At 35.8% G+C, this 18,273-nt stretch overlaps 1 protein-coding gene across 6 annotated transcripts in view; it reads right to left on the bottom strand.

The window, feature by feature from the left end:
- The window catches only part of ARFIP1 (ADP ribosylation factor interacting protein 1), a 131,757-nt gene that overhangs the window by 51,204 nt on the left and 62,280 nt on the right, over positions 1-18,273 (bottom strand). For 4 of the 6 annotated variants that reach the window (XM_036853551.1, XM_036853546.1, XM_036853548.1 and 1 more), the window contains 2 exons: positions 15,731-15,826; positions 14,284-14,396 (listed from right to left, as the gene is read on the bottom strand). In XM_036853551.1, coding sequence (XP_036709446.1) covers positions 14,284-14,396; positions 15,731-15,826 — 209 coding nt within the window. The remainder of the gene's footprint in view (positions 1-14,283; positions 14,397-15,730; positions 15,827-18,273) is intronic. The other 2 variants (XM_036853550.1, XM_036853549.1) reach the window with 1 other exon arrangement.

Genomic DNA, 18,273 nt, shown 5'->3' with positions numbered 1-18,273 from the left:
TCCAGGACCAGATGGCTTCACAAGTGAATTCTATCAAACATTTAGAGAAGAGCTAACACCCATCCTTCTCAAACTCTTCCAAAAAATTGCAGAGGAAGGAACCTCCCAAACTCATTCTATGAGGCCACCATCACCCTGATACCCAAAACAGACAAAGATACTACAAAAAAAAAAATTACAGACCAATATCACTGATGAATATAGATGCAAAAATCCTCAACAAAATACTAGCAAACAGAATCCAACAACACATTAAAAGGATCATACACCACGATCAAGTGGGATTTATCCCAGGGATGCAAGGATTCTTCAATATACTCAAATCAATCAATGTGATACACCATATTAACCAATTGAAGAATAAAAACCATATGATCATCTCAATAGATGCAGAAAAAGCTTTTCACAAAATTCAACACCCATTTATGATAAAAACTCTCCAGAATGTGGGCATAGAGGGAACCTACCTCAACATAATACAGGCCACATACGACAAACCCACAGCAAACATCATTCTCAATGGTGAAAAACTGAAAGCATTTCCTCTGAGATCAGGAACGAGACAAGGATGTCCACTCTCACCACTATTATTCAACATAGTTTTGGAAGCCCTAGCCACGGCAATCAGAGAAGAGAAAGAAATAAAAGGAATCCAAATCGGAAAAGAAGAAGTAAAACTGTCACTGTTTGCAGATGACATGATACTATACATAGAGAATCCTAAAAATGCCACCAGAAAACTACTAAAGCTAATCAATGAATTTGGTAAAGTTGCAGGATACAAAATTAATGCACAGAAATCTCTTGCATTCCTATACACTGATGATGAAAAATCTGAAAGAGAAATGATGGAAACACTCCCATTTACCATTGCAACAAAAAGAATAAAATACCTAGGAATAAACCTACCTAGGGAGACAAAAGACCTGTATGCAGAAAACTATAAGACACTGATGAAGAAATTAAGGATGATACCAACAGATGGAGAGATATACCATGTTCTTGGATTGGAAGAATCAATATTGTGAAAATGACTATACTACCCAAAGCAATCTACAGATTCAATGCAATCCCTATCAAATTACCAATGGCATTTTTTACAGAACTAGAACAAATCATCTTAAAATTTGTATGGAGACACAAAAGACCCCGAATAGCCAAAGCAGTCTGGAGGGAAAAAAACGGAGCTGGAGGAATCAGACTCCCTGACTTCAGACTATACTACAAAGCTACAGTAATCAAAACAATATGGTACTGTCACAAAAACAGAAACATAGATCAATGGAATAAGATAGAAAGCCCAGAGATAAACCCACGCACCTATGGTCAACGAATATATGACAAAGCAGGCAAAGATATACAATGGAGAAAAGACAGTCTCTTCAATAAGTGGTGCTGGGAAAACTGGACAGCTACATGTAAAAGAATGAAATTAGAACACTCCCTAACACCATACACAAAAATAAACTCAATATGGATTCGAGACTTAAATGTAAGACCAGACATTATAAAACTCTTAGTGGAAAACATAGGAAGAACATTCTTTGACATAATTCACAGCAAGATCTTTTTTGATCCACCTCCTAGAGTAATGGAAATAAAAAGAAGAATAAACAAATGGGACCTAATGAAACTTCAAAGCTTTTGCACAGCAAAGGAAACCATAAACAAGATGAAAAGACAACTCTCAGAATGGGAGAAAATATTTGCAAATAAATCAACGGACAAAGGATTAATCTCCAAAATATATAAACAGCTCATGCAGCTCAATATTTAAAAAACAAACAACCCAATCCAAAAATGGGCAGAAGACCTAAATAGACATTTCTCCAAAGAAGACATACAGATGGCCAAGAAGCACATGAAAAGCTGCTCAACATCACTAATTATTAGAGAAATGCAAATCAAAACTACAATGAAGTATCACCTCACACCAGTCAGAATGGCCATCATCAGAAAATCTACAAAGAACAAATGCTGGAGAGGGTGCGGAAAAAAGGGAACCCTGTTGCACTGTCGGTGGGAATGTAAATTGATACAGCCACTATGGAGAACAGTATGGAGGTTCCTTAAAAAACTAAAAATAGAATTACCATATGATCCAGCAATCCCACTACTGGGCATATACCCAGAGAAAACCATAATTCAAAAAGAGACATGCACCCCAATGTTCATTGAAAGACTATTTACAATAGCCAGGTCATGGAAGCAACCTAAATGCCCATCGACAGACGAATGGATAAAGAAGATGTGGTATATATATACAATGGAATATTACTCAGCCATAAAAAGGAACGAAATTGAGTCATTTGTTGAGACGTGGATGGATCTAGAGACTGTCATACAGAGTGAAGTAAGTCAGAAAGAGAAAAACAAATATCGTATATTAACGCATGTATGTGGAATCTAGATAAATGGTACAGATGAACTGGTTTGCAGGGCAGAAGTTGAGACACAGATGTAGAGAACAAACGTATGGACACCAAGGGGGGAAAACTGAGGTGGGGTGGGGATGGTGGTGTGCTGAATTGGGCGATTGGAATTGACATGTTTACACTGATGTGTATAAAATTGATGACTAGTAAGTACCTGCAGTATAAAGAAACAAACAAACAAACAAAAAAAACAACTAATAACTAAACTTTCTTTGGGTTATTTATATGGAAATATGTTAATATAAATGTTTCAGACATTACATGAAATTTCTAAAAATATTATATGTTCTGGTATAATGTTATAAGTCATAATTCTAGTTATTACTTTAAAATGTATATCTCAGAAATAACTAAATTACCTTCTCAATTACATTATTATGAACTTTCATCAAATCCTTAACCGTGGTCATTTTTAAGTCTTTTGTCATTTACAGACAGTTCTGGGTGTACTCTGATGCTTTTGCAAATATGTTCCTATAAAAGGGTTTCATCTTCAAGGAATTCATGGAAAAGACTCTGACAAGTACAGGTTTCTGGTAACTGACTATACTGCTGAACTTAATGAATAAGCATTTTCAGAACTCTAATGGAAAACTGGTGAATTCATAAAAGTGCTAACAAAAGATCGAGATGAAAAAAAAAATTAATTACATGGGACTGAGTGAACTGATGAGGATGATTATAATTTTTGTGACTTTCTGTTTGAATAAAAAAAAAATCCCACAAGTACTCAGAGGCAAAAAATATACAAATCAATTTTCACTGCAAAGTAAAGGAGCTGTTACAGTGGAGGATTACTGGACTGAATGTCAATATTATGACATAGTATGAGTGTGTTTCGTGTTTGGTAATTGCAATCGTTGTTGCTTTTGTTGTAGTCATCCATTTAAAAGAAAAAAAAGATGTTAAAAACAAAAAAGAAAGAGTGATGAGCAAACAAATTGTTAAATATGTAACCGAATAAACATACAATTGAATAAATCACGAAATAAATAAAAAAAGCAGAGAAATTAACTATACAGAAAATGATAGGAAGGTGAGAGGCCAAACTCACAGAAGGGAGATAAAACTATTTCTATGGAAAACACACAAACACTCCTGGGAGATGAAAATCACATCAAGAGAAAAGTATAACTGCAGACTTCGTGATTTTAACAAGAGACACATCAGCAAGAAATAATATATGAAATGCTAAAAAGATAAAGGAGATATACCACTCATTCCCACTTTTCATCCACACCAGGATTTTCCCTATGCAACAGAATATTATCAGAGGCATTTACTCTGCTCGCAAGCCAAAGCATGTGGTACCTTCCAAAGCAACCCAGATATAATAGTCTGTTGAAAATCAAGAAGCCAGAATTCACTGAAGGAGTTTGGTAGACTAGGCAAAATGAAAGAAATGTCTACTGTTGTGTAAGTGGTCATTTTTTCATAGAAATAACGGTTACAAGCAGACAGCAGGGTCAAAGGTTTAATGAGGAAATGTTTTTTGTTATCAGGAAGCTACAGAAGTGGGAAAAGTAAGGCAACAGTGAATATGGAGGCATAAGATAAATCTGGACACTTGAAACAAATTTTGAAACTGAACTTACAGAGCTTGTATTTCAACACAGATAACTACTCTTAAGGAAAATCTAAGTAATCTGGAAGTGAGAGTGCTACAGATAGCCTACGTGGAGCTACTGTGTAAAGAAAGCTGCAGTGAGAAAATATAAAGGTGCTAGGCATTTCCCACTCATCAGGGTCCCAGAGCAAGTTTCTCATATGATCAATAAAAAAACCAGATTTTTATTTAAGTTGCTTCCCAGTAAATACTGAAATTGAAATGCAAAATTAGAGGTCGGTATATATTATAAAGCGAGTTTAAAGTAGAAGAGAATTAAGAATCTCAGTTCTTTACCCTTCTCCAAGTCCCTGAAAATGTATATGACTTACAGTGAGCTGGTGGTCCTACCCAGTTTTCCATACTTATAAATTAAGAATTCATTTTGGAGTTGCTGGGAGAGCTTTCTTAGAAGCATGGAGTGACACTTTGTCTCCAGGAAAAGGTGTTTCTTTGTTTGTTTTTTTTTTTGGCGGTGTCTTGCAGGATCTTAGTTCTCCGACCAGGGATCGAAGCCGTACCCTCGGCAGTGAAAGCTCGGAGTCCTAACCACTGGATGGCTAGGGAATTCCCAGGAAGAGCCGTGCAGCTGACAGGGTCTTGGTGCTCCAGCCGGGTGTCAAGCCTGAGCCTCTGAGGTGGGAAAGCCGAGCTCAGGAAATTGGACCACCAGAGACCTCCAGGGCCCAGGTAATATCAATTGGCAAGAGCTTTCCCAGAGAACTCCGTCTCAATGTTAAGACCCACCTCCACTCAATGACCAGCAAGCTCCTGTGCTGGGAACCCCATGCCAAACAACTAACAAGACAGGAACACAACCCCACCCATTAGCAGAGAGGCTGCCTAAAATCGTAAGTTCACAGACACTGAAAACATACCACTGGACATGATCCTGCCCACCAGAAAGACAAGATCTAGCCCCAACCACCAGAACACAGGCACCAGTCCCCTCCACCATGAAGCCTACACAACTCACTGAATCAACCTTACCCACTGGGGGCAGACACCAAAAACAACGGGAACCTGCAGGCTGCAAAAAGGAGACCCCAAACACAGTAAGTTAAGCAAAATGAGAAGACAGAGAAACACAAGCAGATGAAGGAGCAAGGTAAAAATCCACCAGACCAAACAAATGAAGAGGAAATAGGCTGTCTACCTGAATAAGAATTCAGAGTAATAATAGTAAAGATGATCAAAAATCTTGGAAATAGAATGGAGAAAATACAAGAAACATTTAACAAGGACCTAGAAGAACTAAAGAGCAAACAAACAATGATGAACAAACCAATAAATGAAATTAAAAATTCTCTAGAAGGAATCAATGGAGAGTAACTGAGGCAGAAGAACGGGTAAGTGACCTGGAAGATAAAATAGTGGAAATAACTACCAAAGAGCAGAACAAAGAAAAAAGAATGAAAAGAATTGAGGACAGTCTCAGAGACCTCTGGGATAACATTAAACGCACCAACATTTGGCTTATAGGGGTTTCAGAAGAAGAAGAGAAAAAGAAAGGGACTGCGAAAATATTTGAAGAGATTATACTTGAAAACTTCCCTAATATAGGAAAGGAAATAGTCAATCAAGTTCAGGAAGCACAGAGAGTCCCATACAGGGTAAATCCAAGAAGAAACACGCCAAGACACATAGGAATCAAACTATCAAAAATTAAATACAAAAAAAATATTAAAAGCAGCAAGAGAAAAGCAACAAATAATATACAAGGGAATCCCCATAAGGTTAACAGCTGATCTTTCAGCAGAAACTCTGCAAGCCAGAAGGGAGTGGCAGGACATATTTAAAGTGATGAAAGTGAAAAACCTACAACCAAGATTACTCTACCCAGCAAGGATCTCATTCAGATTTCACGGAGAAATTAAAACTGTTACAGACAAGCAAAAGCTAAGAGAATTCAGCACCACCAAACCAGCTCTACAACAAATGCTAAAGGAACGTCTCCAGGCAGAAAACACAAGAGAAGGAAAAGACCTACAATAACAAACCCCAAACAATTAAGAAAATGGTAATAGGAACATACATATCGATAACTACCTTAAATGTAAATGGATTAAATGTTACAACCAAAAGACACAGACTGGCTGAATGGATACAAAAACAAGAGCCGTATATATGCTGTCTACAAGAGAACCACTTCAGACCTAGGGAGACATACAGACTGAAAGTGAGGGGATGGAAAAAGATATTCCATGCAAATGGAAATCAAAAGAAAGCTGGAGTAGTAATTCTCATATCAGACAAAATAGACTTTAAAATAAAGACTATTAAAAGAGACAAAGACACTACGTAATGATCAAGGGATCAATCCAAGAAGAAGATATAGCAATTGTAAATATTTGTGCACCCAACATAAGAGTCCCTCAATACATAAGGCAAATGCTAACAGCCATAAAAGGGGAAATCGACAGTAACACAATCATAGTAGGGGACTTTAACACCCCACTTTCACCAATGGACAGATCATCCAAAATGAAAATAAATAAGGAAACACAAGCTTTAAATGACACATTAAACAACATGGACTTAATTGATATTTATAGGACATTCCATCCAAAAACAACAAGAAACACTTTCTTCTTGTGCTCATGGAACATTCTCCAGGATAGAGAATATCTTGGGTCACAAATCAAGCCTTGGTAAATTTAAGAAAACTGAAATCATATCAAGTATCTTTTCTGACCACAACACTATGAGACTAGATAACAATTACAGGAAAAAAACTGTAAAAAATACAAACACATGGAGGCTAAACAATACACTACTAAATAACCAAGCGATCACTGAAGAAATCAAAGAGGAAATCAAAAATTACCTAGAAACAAATGACAATGAAAACACAACGGCCCAAAACCTATGGGATGCAGCAAAAGCAGTTCTAAGAGGGAAGCTTATAGCAATACAATCCTACCTCAAGAAACAAGAAAAATCTCAAATAAACAACCTAACCTTCAATGTAAAGCAATTAGAGAAAGAACAAAAAACCCCCAAAGTTAGCAGAAGGAAAGAAATCATAAAGAGCAGAGCAGAAATAAATGAAGTAAACAATAGCAAAGATCAATAAAATTAAAATCTGGTTCTTTGAGAAGATAAACAAAATTGATAAACTATTAGCCAGACTCATCAAGAAAAAAAGGGAGACGACTCAAATCAACAGAATTAGAAATGAAAAAGGAGAAGTAACAACTGACACTGCAGAAATACAAAGGATCATAAGAGATTACTACAAGCAGCTATATGCCAATAAAATGGACAACCTGGAAGAAATGGACAAATTCTTAGAAAAGCACAACCTTCCGAGACTGAAGCAGGAAGAAAGAGAAAATATGAACAGACCAATCACAAGTAATGAAATTGAAACTGTGATGAAAAATCTTCCAGGAAACAAAAGTACAGGACCAGATGGCTTCACAGGTGAATTCTATCAAACACTTAGAGAAGAGCTAACACCTATCGTTTTCAAACTCTTGCAAAATATAGAAGAGGGAGGAATACTCCCATACTCATTCTACAAGGCCACCATCACCCAAATACCAAAACCAGACAAAGATGTCACAAAAAAAGAAAAATACAGGCCAACATCACTGATGAACAAAGATGCAAAAATCTTCAACAAAATACTAGCAAACAGAATCCAGCAGCACATTAAAAGGATCATATACCATGATCAAGTGGGGTCTATCCCAGGAATGCAAGGATTCTTCAGTATATGCAAATCAATCAATATGATACACCACATTAAACAAATTGAAGGATAAAAACCATATGATAAAAAAAAAAAAAAAAAAAAACATATGATAATCTCAATAGATGCAGAAAAAGCTTTTGCCAAAATTCAACACCCATTTATGATAAAAACCCTCCAGAAAGTAGGCATAGAGGGAACTTACCTCAACATAATAAAGGCCATATATGACACACCCACAGCCAACACTGTTCTCAGTGGTGAAAAACTGAAACCATTTCCTCTAAGATCAGGAACAAGACAAGGTTGTTCACTCTCAGCCCTATTATTCAACATAGTTTTGGAAGTTTTAGCCACAGTAGTCAGAGACGAAAAAGAAATAAAAGGAATCCAAATTGGAAAAGAAGTTTTACTAAACTGTCACTGCTTGCAGATAACATACTATACATAGAGAATCCTAAAGATGCTACCAGAAAACTACTAAAGCTAATCAATGAATTTGGTAAAGTAGCAGGATACAAAATTTATGCACAGAAATCTCGTGCATTCCTATACACTAATGATGAGAAATCCGAAAGAGAAATTAAGGAAACACTCCCATTTACCATTGCAACAAAAAGAATAAAATACCTAGGAATAAACCAACCTAAGGAGACAAAAAACCTGTATGTAGAAAACTATAAGACACTGATGAAAGAAATTAAAGATGATACAAACAGATAGAGAGATATACCATGTTCTTGGATTGGAAGAATCAACATTGCGAAAATGACTATACTACCCAAAGCAATCTACAGATTCAATGCAATCCCTATCAAACTACCAATGGCATTTTTCACAGAACTAGAACAAAAAATTTCACAATTTGTATGGAAACACTAAAGACCCTGAAGAGCCAAAGCAATTTTGAGAAAGAAAAACGGAGCTGGAGGAATCAGGCTCCCTGACTTCAGACTATACTACAAAGCTACAGTAATCAAGACAATATGGTACTGGCACAAAAACAGAAACATAGATCAATGGAACAGGATAAAAAGCCCAGAGATAAACCCACATACTTATGGTCACCTTATCTTTGATAAAAGAGGCAAGAATATACAATGGAGAAAAGACAGCCTCTTCAATAAGTGGTGCTGGGAAAACTGGACAGCTACATGTAAAAGAATGAAATTAGAACACTCCCTACCACCATACACAAAAATAAACTCAAAATGGATTAAAGACCTAAATGTAAGGCCAGACACTGTAAAACTCTTAGAGGAAAACATAGGCAGAACACTCTATGACATAAATCACAGCAAGATCCTTTTTGACCCACCTCCTAGAGAAATGGAAATAAAAACAAAAATAAACAAATGGGACCTAATGAAACTTCAAAGCTTTTGCACAGCAAAGGAAACCATAAACAAGACGAAACGACAACCCTCAGAATGGGAGAAAATACTTGCAAACGAAGCAACTGACAAAGGATTAATCTCCAAAATATACAAGCAGCTCATGCAGCTCAATATCAAAAAAACAAACAACCCAATCCAAAAATGGGCAGAAGACCTAAATAGACATTTCTCCAAAGATATACAGATTGCCAACAAACACATGAAAAGATGCTCAACATCACTAATCATAGAGAAATGCAAATGAAAACTACAATGATGTATCACCTCACACTGGTCAGAATGGCCATCATCAAAAAATCTACAAATAATAAATGCTGGAGAGGGTGTGGAGAAAAGGGAACCCTCTTGCACTGTTGGTGGGAATGTATACTGATACAGCCACTATGGAGAACAGTATGGAGGTTCCTTAAAAAACTAAAAATAGAACTACCATATGACCCAGCAATCCCAGTACTGGGCATATACCCTGAGAAAACCATAATTCAAGAAGAGTCATGTACCACAATGTTCATTGTAGCTCTCTTTACAACAGCCAGGACATGGAAGCAACCTAAGTGTCCACTGACAGATGAATGGGCAAAGAAGATGTGGCACATATATACAATGGAATATTACTTAGCCATAAAAAGAAACGAAATTGAGTTATTTGTAGTGAGGTGGATGGACCTAGAGTCTGTCATACAGAGTGAAGTAAGTCAGAAAGAGAAAAACAAATACTGTATGCTAACACATATATATGGAATCTAAAAAAAAAAAAAGGTTCTGAAGAACCTAGGGGCAGGATAGGAATAAAGATGCAGACGTAGAGAATGGACTTGAGGACACGGGGAGGGGTACGGGTAAGCTGGGACAAAGTGAGAGAGCGGCATTGACATATATACACTACCAAATGTAAGACAGATAGCTAGTGGGAAGCAGCCGCATAGCACAGGGAGATGAGCTCGGTGCTTTGTGACCACCTAGAGGGGTGGGAGGGAGACGCAAGAGGGAGGGGATATGGGGATATATGTATATGTACTGCTGATTCACTTTGTTATACAGCAGAAACTAACACAACAATGTAAAGCAATTATACTCCAATAAAGATGTAAAGAAAAAAAAAGAATTCATTTTGAAAATAATAGGACAAATGGAACAAAATTAAAGGGGCAGGAAGAAGCAAAAGTAAATTATTGCTCTACATAGATCTCCTACTTGGGGGAAGATAATATAATGATAAATAGTGTATAAAATACCGTAAATCACCACCGTATAGGTCATGAATTTACAAGATAGTCACTGGGTACTACTAGTATTTAAATAGCACCAAGAGCTTTTGTATAATGCAAAAAAAAAAAAAGGAATAAAACAATTTAAGTACAAGGAAAAGAATAATTTCATGGCAGCAACTGATAGATATTACATTAAAAGAGTTATTAAGAGTGAAGGATAGGGGAAAAGGGAGCATAAAAGGAAATAACTAGAAATTGAACAGGGGAGACAGGTCAAGAAGTAAATAAATAAGGTAATATGATAAGAAAAACAGGAATGAAAGTTTAAAAGATACTGGCTTTAAGACAACAAATATTTACTTGATAAAGGTGTGAATACTGGTGGCACATTCTTAAAACATTTTTAAAAAACATTTAGTGGTTGGAAAAGATGCCAAACAGGTCTGAATGCTGAAAGTGAGATTATTCTTAAAAAAATAAGATGGACTTCTAAAAGTACCCTATTCTATACTAGGAAAATACAAAACAAACAAAAATGATAAACCAGAGTTCATTATTCACAACTATTCCTGCAGATGAGAATAAATAAGAAAATAAATAAATTTTGTATTCAAACTGTGTGAATAAAATCAGGTAGATTAAAATAATATTTAAGGGACTCCCCTGGTGGTGCAGTGGTTAAGAATCTGCCTGCCAATGCAGGGGACATGGGTTCAAGCCCTAGTCCGGGAAGATCTCACATGCTTCAGAACAACTAAGTCCATGCGCCAAAACTACTGAGTCTGCGCCCTAGAGCCCGCGAGCCACTACTGCTGAAGCTTGCGTGCCACAACTACTGAAGCCCGCGCACCTAGAGCCTGTGGCTCCACAAGAAGAGAAGCCACCGCAATGAGAAGCCCGTGCATGCTAACGAAGTGTAGCCCTTGCTCGCTGCAACCAGAAAAAGCCTGCGCTCAGCAATGAAGACCCAGCTATAAATGAGTAAATAAATTAATAATAATAATAATAATGATATTTAAGAAGATAGGTTCAAGGCCTAAACTTAAAATCACTCCTATTACATATTTGGTTTTAATCACCAGACTGCTCTTGGAGCCAAAATTAACAACCAATAAAGGAGGTGTTAATATTCTCTTTTAGGAAAAGCCTTAAAGTGTTTGCTAGAGAACAGAAACAGACAGAAGAAATTAAAGTTAGAAATCATGTAAGAACTGAAGTCTAAGAAAGAAAGGATCAAAGTCATAGCCAGAATCAAGGTCCTCAAGAGTAAGATGGGTAACAAGCAAAGTCCTAATTCACCCAAATCAGAATCAATACTTGAAGGATTATCCAAATGACAGCGAATGTCCTATATCAGCTCACAATTTGGACCAAAAAGGTCAAAAAGCCACAAGAATAGAGAGTCCTATGTCAGCCCAGACACACTGGGCTACAAACTTCATAAAATCATGTAAGCTAGGACTTTCTCTCTTTTGACTTAGACTGAGATATCCAAACTTTTCTGATGAAAAAAAATTTTCAGTTAAAAATAAAGTGATCACTCTGAAGAGAATAACTCTTTCACATAGTACTACGCCATGTGTACACATTATGAAGACTGGTCATTTTTATTAACAGAAAAGTCTGAATGTGGTATGTTAATGTAGAGATAACTGGAATCTTAATGATTCAACTCAGATTACTGAAGAGGTAAAAGACAGAAGAAAAGAAATACATGACAAACACACACATGTAGGAAAAAAAAAAAGATAAAGAACAAGGAAAACACAAATTAAATGACATAAGAGAGGAAGGCTAAAATGAGAAAAATTTAATTTGGTAAATTGTAAAGTTACTAGGATTTAGTTCAGAAATAAGGCCCGTATTCTTTAGGCTCCAAATGTGTGGATAGAGAATACCAATGGTTAGAGTCAAATTTCAGGAATAAATGAACAAAGGAATGGCTGAACAGAATTTAATAAATAAATGAATGAAGCTCAGTCTGGCATGAAAGATAAACAAGTGGAATGAAAGGGAGCATGAAGGGGAATTCCAAGCAGTAGGCAAATACAGCCCCATGAACAAAGTAGTAGAGGTGTGAGAAAGCACAGCTTGTTTAGGAAATATCTGGATAATCTGGTATGGATCACTGGATCCCTGGGTGAAGAGAGGAGCAGCAGGAGATGAAGTTGGAAAGGTAGATGGGGTCAGATTCATGCTGTTCTAAAGACAATGGGGAGCGAGTGAAGGAGTTTAAGCAAGAATGAACCATGTCAGGCAGAGCAGAATATGTAGGCTAAGAGAATTTGTCAAGAAGCTACTACAGTAATGTGAGAGAGTAATCATGTGGCTGTGAAGGGTGAGATGGAGACGAGGGGATAAAGTCAAAGAATATTAAAGAGGCAGAATCCATTTAATAATTAACTAGGTACGCAGATTCAGCGAGAAGATGAAGTAGACGTTTGAATATTTGGGTGAACTGTTGTGATATGAGGGAATACAAAGGGAAAAACAATACATGGAATGAGAGAGTCCACGTCCTTGAGAACAAAAGGGGCAATGAGTAAATAGAACGTCCTGAGTGAGAACAGTTTCGCAGGCGTCCACTGATGCCTTTTTGATGGCTACCACTGGCATTTCTCCGTTCTACACTGACATGAACTAAATAATTTTTTGGAAAAGATTCATGTAGCAGTTTCAGGGCGCTTTTACCATCTTAAGAATACCTGTACTTTTGTAGAAAACTGCAGACCATACTTTAAAAATACTAACTGAAAGAATAAATTCGCTTTTGTATTACTCTTTAGAAGACACATAAGAGGGCTTCCCTGGTGGCGCAGTGGTTAAGAATCCGCCTGCCAATGCAGGGGACGCGGGTTCGAGCCATGGTTCTGGGAGGATCCCACATGCCGCGGAGCAACTAGGCCCGTGAGCCACAACTACTGAGCCTGCGCGTCTGGAGCCTGTGCTCCGCAACAAGAGAGGCCGCGATAATGAGAGGCCCGCGCACTGCGATGAAGAGTGGCCCCCGCTTGCCGCAGCTACAGAAAGCCCTGGCACAGAAACAAAGACCCAACACAGCCAAAAATAAATAAATAAATAAATAAAGGAGTTCCTTTAAAAAAAAAAAAAAAAAAAAGCCTTCCATTGAAGAAAAAAAAAAAAAAAAGAAGACACATAAGAGACTCCTGTATAAAAATACAGACAATTCCTGACTTACAAACCACTAGGCCCACTACCAATTCACAAATACAGCCAGTGTTAAGGCTAATGCTCTAACTTGAACTGCTAGGGCTTTCACCCACTTAACTATTCTATGAATTCTACCGTCTTGTCCCTGTTAAGATTTGAAGGTACTAAGTGGATTTGGGGCTTACCTATTTGTAATACATCAAATATAGTACAGATTAAATAATTTGCTTATTTGTTTTATAAGAACATAAAAAAAATAACCAACAATTACTCTGAAACAATACAACTAACAACAATAAACTTTTGAAGTCCAACTCATTTGCTGTGTGTACAGTTAGTGCTTAGTTATTACAATAAATCAGAGAATTCCAAACTTTGGAAAACTAATACATCTCTCTTGACATTCAGCTGCTATAAAGCATCAAAAAGCTGCAGGTTGTGAGAAACATATCTAGAGCAGCTCTGTATACAGCTAAATGTGCTCCCTCCCAGGCACTGTATTTCTTCTTCAACTATGTGTTATCTGTCAATTAGTAAGAACTTTAGTAGTTTTTTTTTAAACTCTTGCTACTGACTTTTTAAAATACATTTATGCCAAGATCAATAAGACAAAATACTTCATTTTTCTAATCGTATATTTATGTTTAAATAGCATTATTCTCTCCTATATATTCATATAATTGCAAAATAATAATTTGAATAACATACAAATGAAAATTCTTAGAGCCAGATAGGGTGGAAACATTAAAAAAAAAAAATTACAAACCTTGTAGGTATTTAGACTCCATTTTCTAACAAGTTCTAACTTTTCCATTGCAGGATTTTTAGTTTCATCTGCTAGAATAACTGGTCCACTTTTTGTCTGCGTTCTCTGGCCACCTGTAAGATCAGAACAAAAGATAAAAATGCAAACCAGATAAAGACAAGTAGAAAGAAAACAAAACACTGATGCTGTTCAAATTAAACTACTTATGCATTTAAAGAAATAAAAAAGTTCCCACAAAGTGAAGGACTAGAACTTCCTGGAATCATTTTGAGGATAATTTCCTAACACTTAAAAAAATATATTTCTGAGGTTTGTCCATCTTCTTAAAAACAAACCGGCCTTCTTCTCTAAATACATTGCTGTTTACTTCAAGAAAAATAAAATTTCCACAATTAATCTTATAACCTAATGATTCTAAAAAAAACTGTCAGTGAAAATCTGAAAGGCCACGCACTCTTCACAGTGATCTCCTTTCACTATACTACATAGAAGAGAGCAGCAATAGAATGTTACTGTAATTTTGTAGGATTTAAAAACACTATAATTTTAAATAGTCATTAAAAATATCTTACCACTAGTATAAGAGGCTGTGTTATAACAAGACCTACATTGTACTTCATTTTTTCTCAAGAGACCCCCCATCTCCCAAAAAAGCCATAATTAATACAGGCAGTATAAAGCCCTGATAATGCATTACTCCAACAATCAAGAAATTATGACATAAAAGCAACTCTACAACTATATAGTTCCTAATAGTAAAATATTTTTCACAGAAGAAAATATTTAATAAACATTTATGATGCTAATGACTTGGGATAGAAACTTCATAATAATTTAAAAATAACAATGAAAAGAAGACAAGAGAAAATGTTTTATAAAATGGCTGTAAAAGGTTACAGTCAGCAAAAATCTCTTTTCTCACTCCTCTAGCCAGCCCAGCCTTTATCACAGCTTTACCACAATCTAAGGAAGAGAACAGCATACAAAATCAAGCACATTTAAGAATTTACAAAATTCTCACAGAAACAAAATATAAAATATTAACATTTCATGTAAAAAGAAATACAAAGTTTATTTTTTCCCTGCTTTTATAGTCCAGCAATATTAAAGTGCAGAGCACTTTAGGATCAAATAAGTAAACCAACATTTTCCAGAGCAAAGAGAGGATGATTTAAAATGAATCAAATTTTACAGTGTTTTGTAATTGTTAAGGTAAATTAAATTTCGGGTTTGAAATAGAGCCTAATAAACTTTGAAAAGCCAGAAAGATAAGCTATGGCTAGAAAGATGATTTTCCCTATTGTTAAAAAAAAAAAAAAAAAGCAGCCACCAAAAAAGCCAGAATAACACACACCTAAGAATATAAAGCAAGTGATAAGAAACTGAGTGAATTAGTTTAGTTTCAGCAGTAGCAAGAAGGGCTTTATCCAATCAGTGCAGTGAATACCTGCAGGAACAATTAAATCACTTCCTTGTTGAGCCAGTCGACTAGCTGCCACCCTGCCAGGAGACATAACAGATGGCAGTGGTGGTGCTGGGGAACCTGAAAAGGGCAGACATTTCACTGTGAAAATCCTTTTCTTCTTCCACATACTTACATTTTGAATATAGGTGTACTGACATTTTCTTTAAGATAGTCAAAAACTAGGATTAAAAGCTAGAATTAATATACTTGTTTTCTTGCAGAAATGGACTAATAATAAATGGATGCTACCAGACTGAGTTCTTAGTTTCCAAATCAATTAACAGAATGTGATTAAAGTCCCATAGCTGAATGATTTAAAGCTTAAGTAAATATTTTATCACTTGCTACTTTAACACAGGGAGGAAAGCTCTTCAAGTAGAAATCCAAAGGCACGTAACACTGTATCAAATTTATAATTAAAATTCATAGAAATGTGAATTAATCACAGCCTTCACAGAAACTGTAGCCAAAATTTTCATATCATAAATCAAATATCACATAGTGTAGGTCACTGCTACTCATAGTATGGATGCAAGGGGTCTCCATCAATTATGTCACCTGGGAGCTCACCAGAAATGCAAAACTCAGGCCCTGCCACAGATGTACTGAACCAGAATCTGCATTTTCACAAGATCCTCAGGTGATCTGCATGTATTTTGAAGCTTGAGAAGTGCTAACATAGAGTGTTGTTCCGATTAATCATAAGCATTACTTCTGAAGCTTTTAAAACATACCTGAGACATTCCATAAAATCTACTGATTATCAGTGAAACAGATATCTGTAGGGCTTTTTTTTCTTTTTTTGACAGTTTTAGCTTTTTTATTCGATTGATTTTTGGTTTTCATTTATTTATTAGGTAAATAAAAATTGCATATATTTAAGGTGTACAAAGTGATGTTTTGATATATGTATACATTGTGAAATGATTACATCCATCACCTCACATAGTTACCTCTTTTGTGTGTGTGGTGAAAATACTTGAGATCTATTAGCAGATTTCAGGTATACGTTATTATTAACCATAGTCACCATGCTGCACATTAGGCAACTGTAGTTTTTTAAAAGCTACTTAGGCTATTCTCAAACACAACTAAGTTTGAGAACCAGAGGAAATGACACAATTTTTGAGTGAAACACAACTGAGTTTTAAATTCTAACTCTGGGTTTGAAATTCTGGCTCTATTTAACCACATAGTATCAATATTTTAGTATCAGTAATTTGTCAGTAACACCCTGGCAAATTACTTAAGGTCTCTGAGCCTTAGTTACCTATAAAGTAAGAAAAACTGACTATCCAACATTGTTGCTAATGGCCAGCATTAAACTAAGAAAACAGTCTGGCATTAAACTAAAGAAAATTAGCTTCAACTGATTTCTTTAAATTCTAAAGGCTATAAATCTTTAGGGAAGTGATAATTAAAAAGAAGTTGAAAAAATTATTAACATCCTTCCACATTTGGCTGAGTATATTTTAATGTTTATAAGATAATTTTATTTCAACTACACTCTTTCCCAGTTCTCTAGAAAACACATAATGTATCAAAATTTATAATTAAAATTTTCTAATAAGAATCAACGTCAACTTTCTCATATCCCAGATATACTAAGTTCTGATCAGAAACAGCCACCAGGTTTAATAATATGAAAACCTTAATCTGGACTGGATCTAATGTTAAAATCCAAACATGCAATAGACCTAAATAGGTTGGTGCTACCTTTCAAAGTGAGAGATACCTGTCTTTTAAAAAAAAAAAAATCCGTTGAGCCATAAAATTTAAAACTGGAAGGGGAATTCCTTGGTGGTCCAGTGGTTAAGACTGTGCGCTCCCAATGCAGAGGGCACGGGTTCAATCCCTGGTCAGGGAACTAAGATCCCACATGCCACTCGGCCAAAACAAACAAACAAAAAAACAAAACAAGAAAACTGGAAGGGACAACGGAAATCAACTAGTCTGACATAAAACTACAGGAGAAATGAGGTGCAGAGAGGTTAAAACAGCTTCTTATTAGAGACTCAGATGTTCCAAATCCACACCATAATGTCTCCATTACTAAATTCAATACAGAAAACACGAATCAAATTACTTGTTGAGTTGGAAGGCATTTAACGTTATCCAGTTCAATCACCATTTTAAACAAAGACTATCTCTACTATCCAAGGAACAAGGGTTTCTATTGTATAAGGAAGTGTTAAATAAAAGATGACTACTGTAGTTCCATTTCTTGATGATCCTAGGAACAGAGCTCTGTTGTTCTGGTTATTACTGTTAATTAATCTTACATAAGAGATAATCCCATGACATAACAAGAGATATGTATAATATATGTAACAAATGATACAGAACTTTCCAAACTAAAGTAGCAAAAGACATGGTGCTGAGGTAAGTGTGTACCTTCAACTGTTTGCTCAAGGGTAATTATTCTCTGTATCTTCAACCCTTTAAACCACTAATTTAGACTAAATTAGTTACTAAAATCATTCACAATAAATAAGTAAATCATTCCAACAAAAAATAATTCTTAA

The sequence above is a fragment of the Balaenoptera musculus genome, chromosome 5 (assembly GCF_009873245.2).
Source record: "Balaenoptera musculus isolate JJ_BM4_2016_0621 chromosome 5, mBalMus1.pri.v3, whole genome shotgun sequence".
In the NCBI taxonomy this organism is placed as follows: domain Eukaryota; kingdom Metazoa; phylum Chordata; class Mammalia; order Artiodactyla; family Balaenopteridae; genus Balaenoptera; species Balaenoptera musculus.
This window is presented reverse-complemented; position numbering and strand designations above follow the sequence as displayed.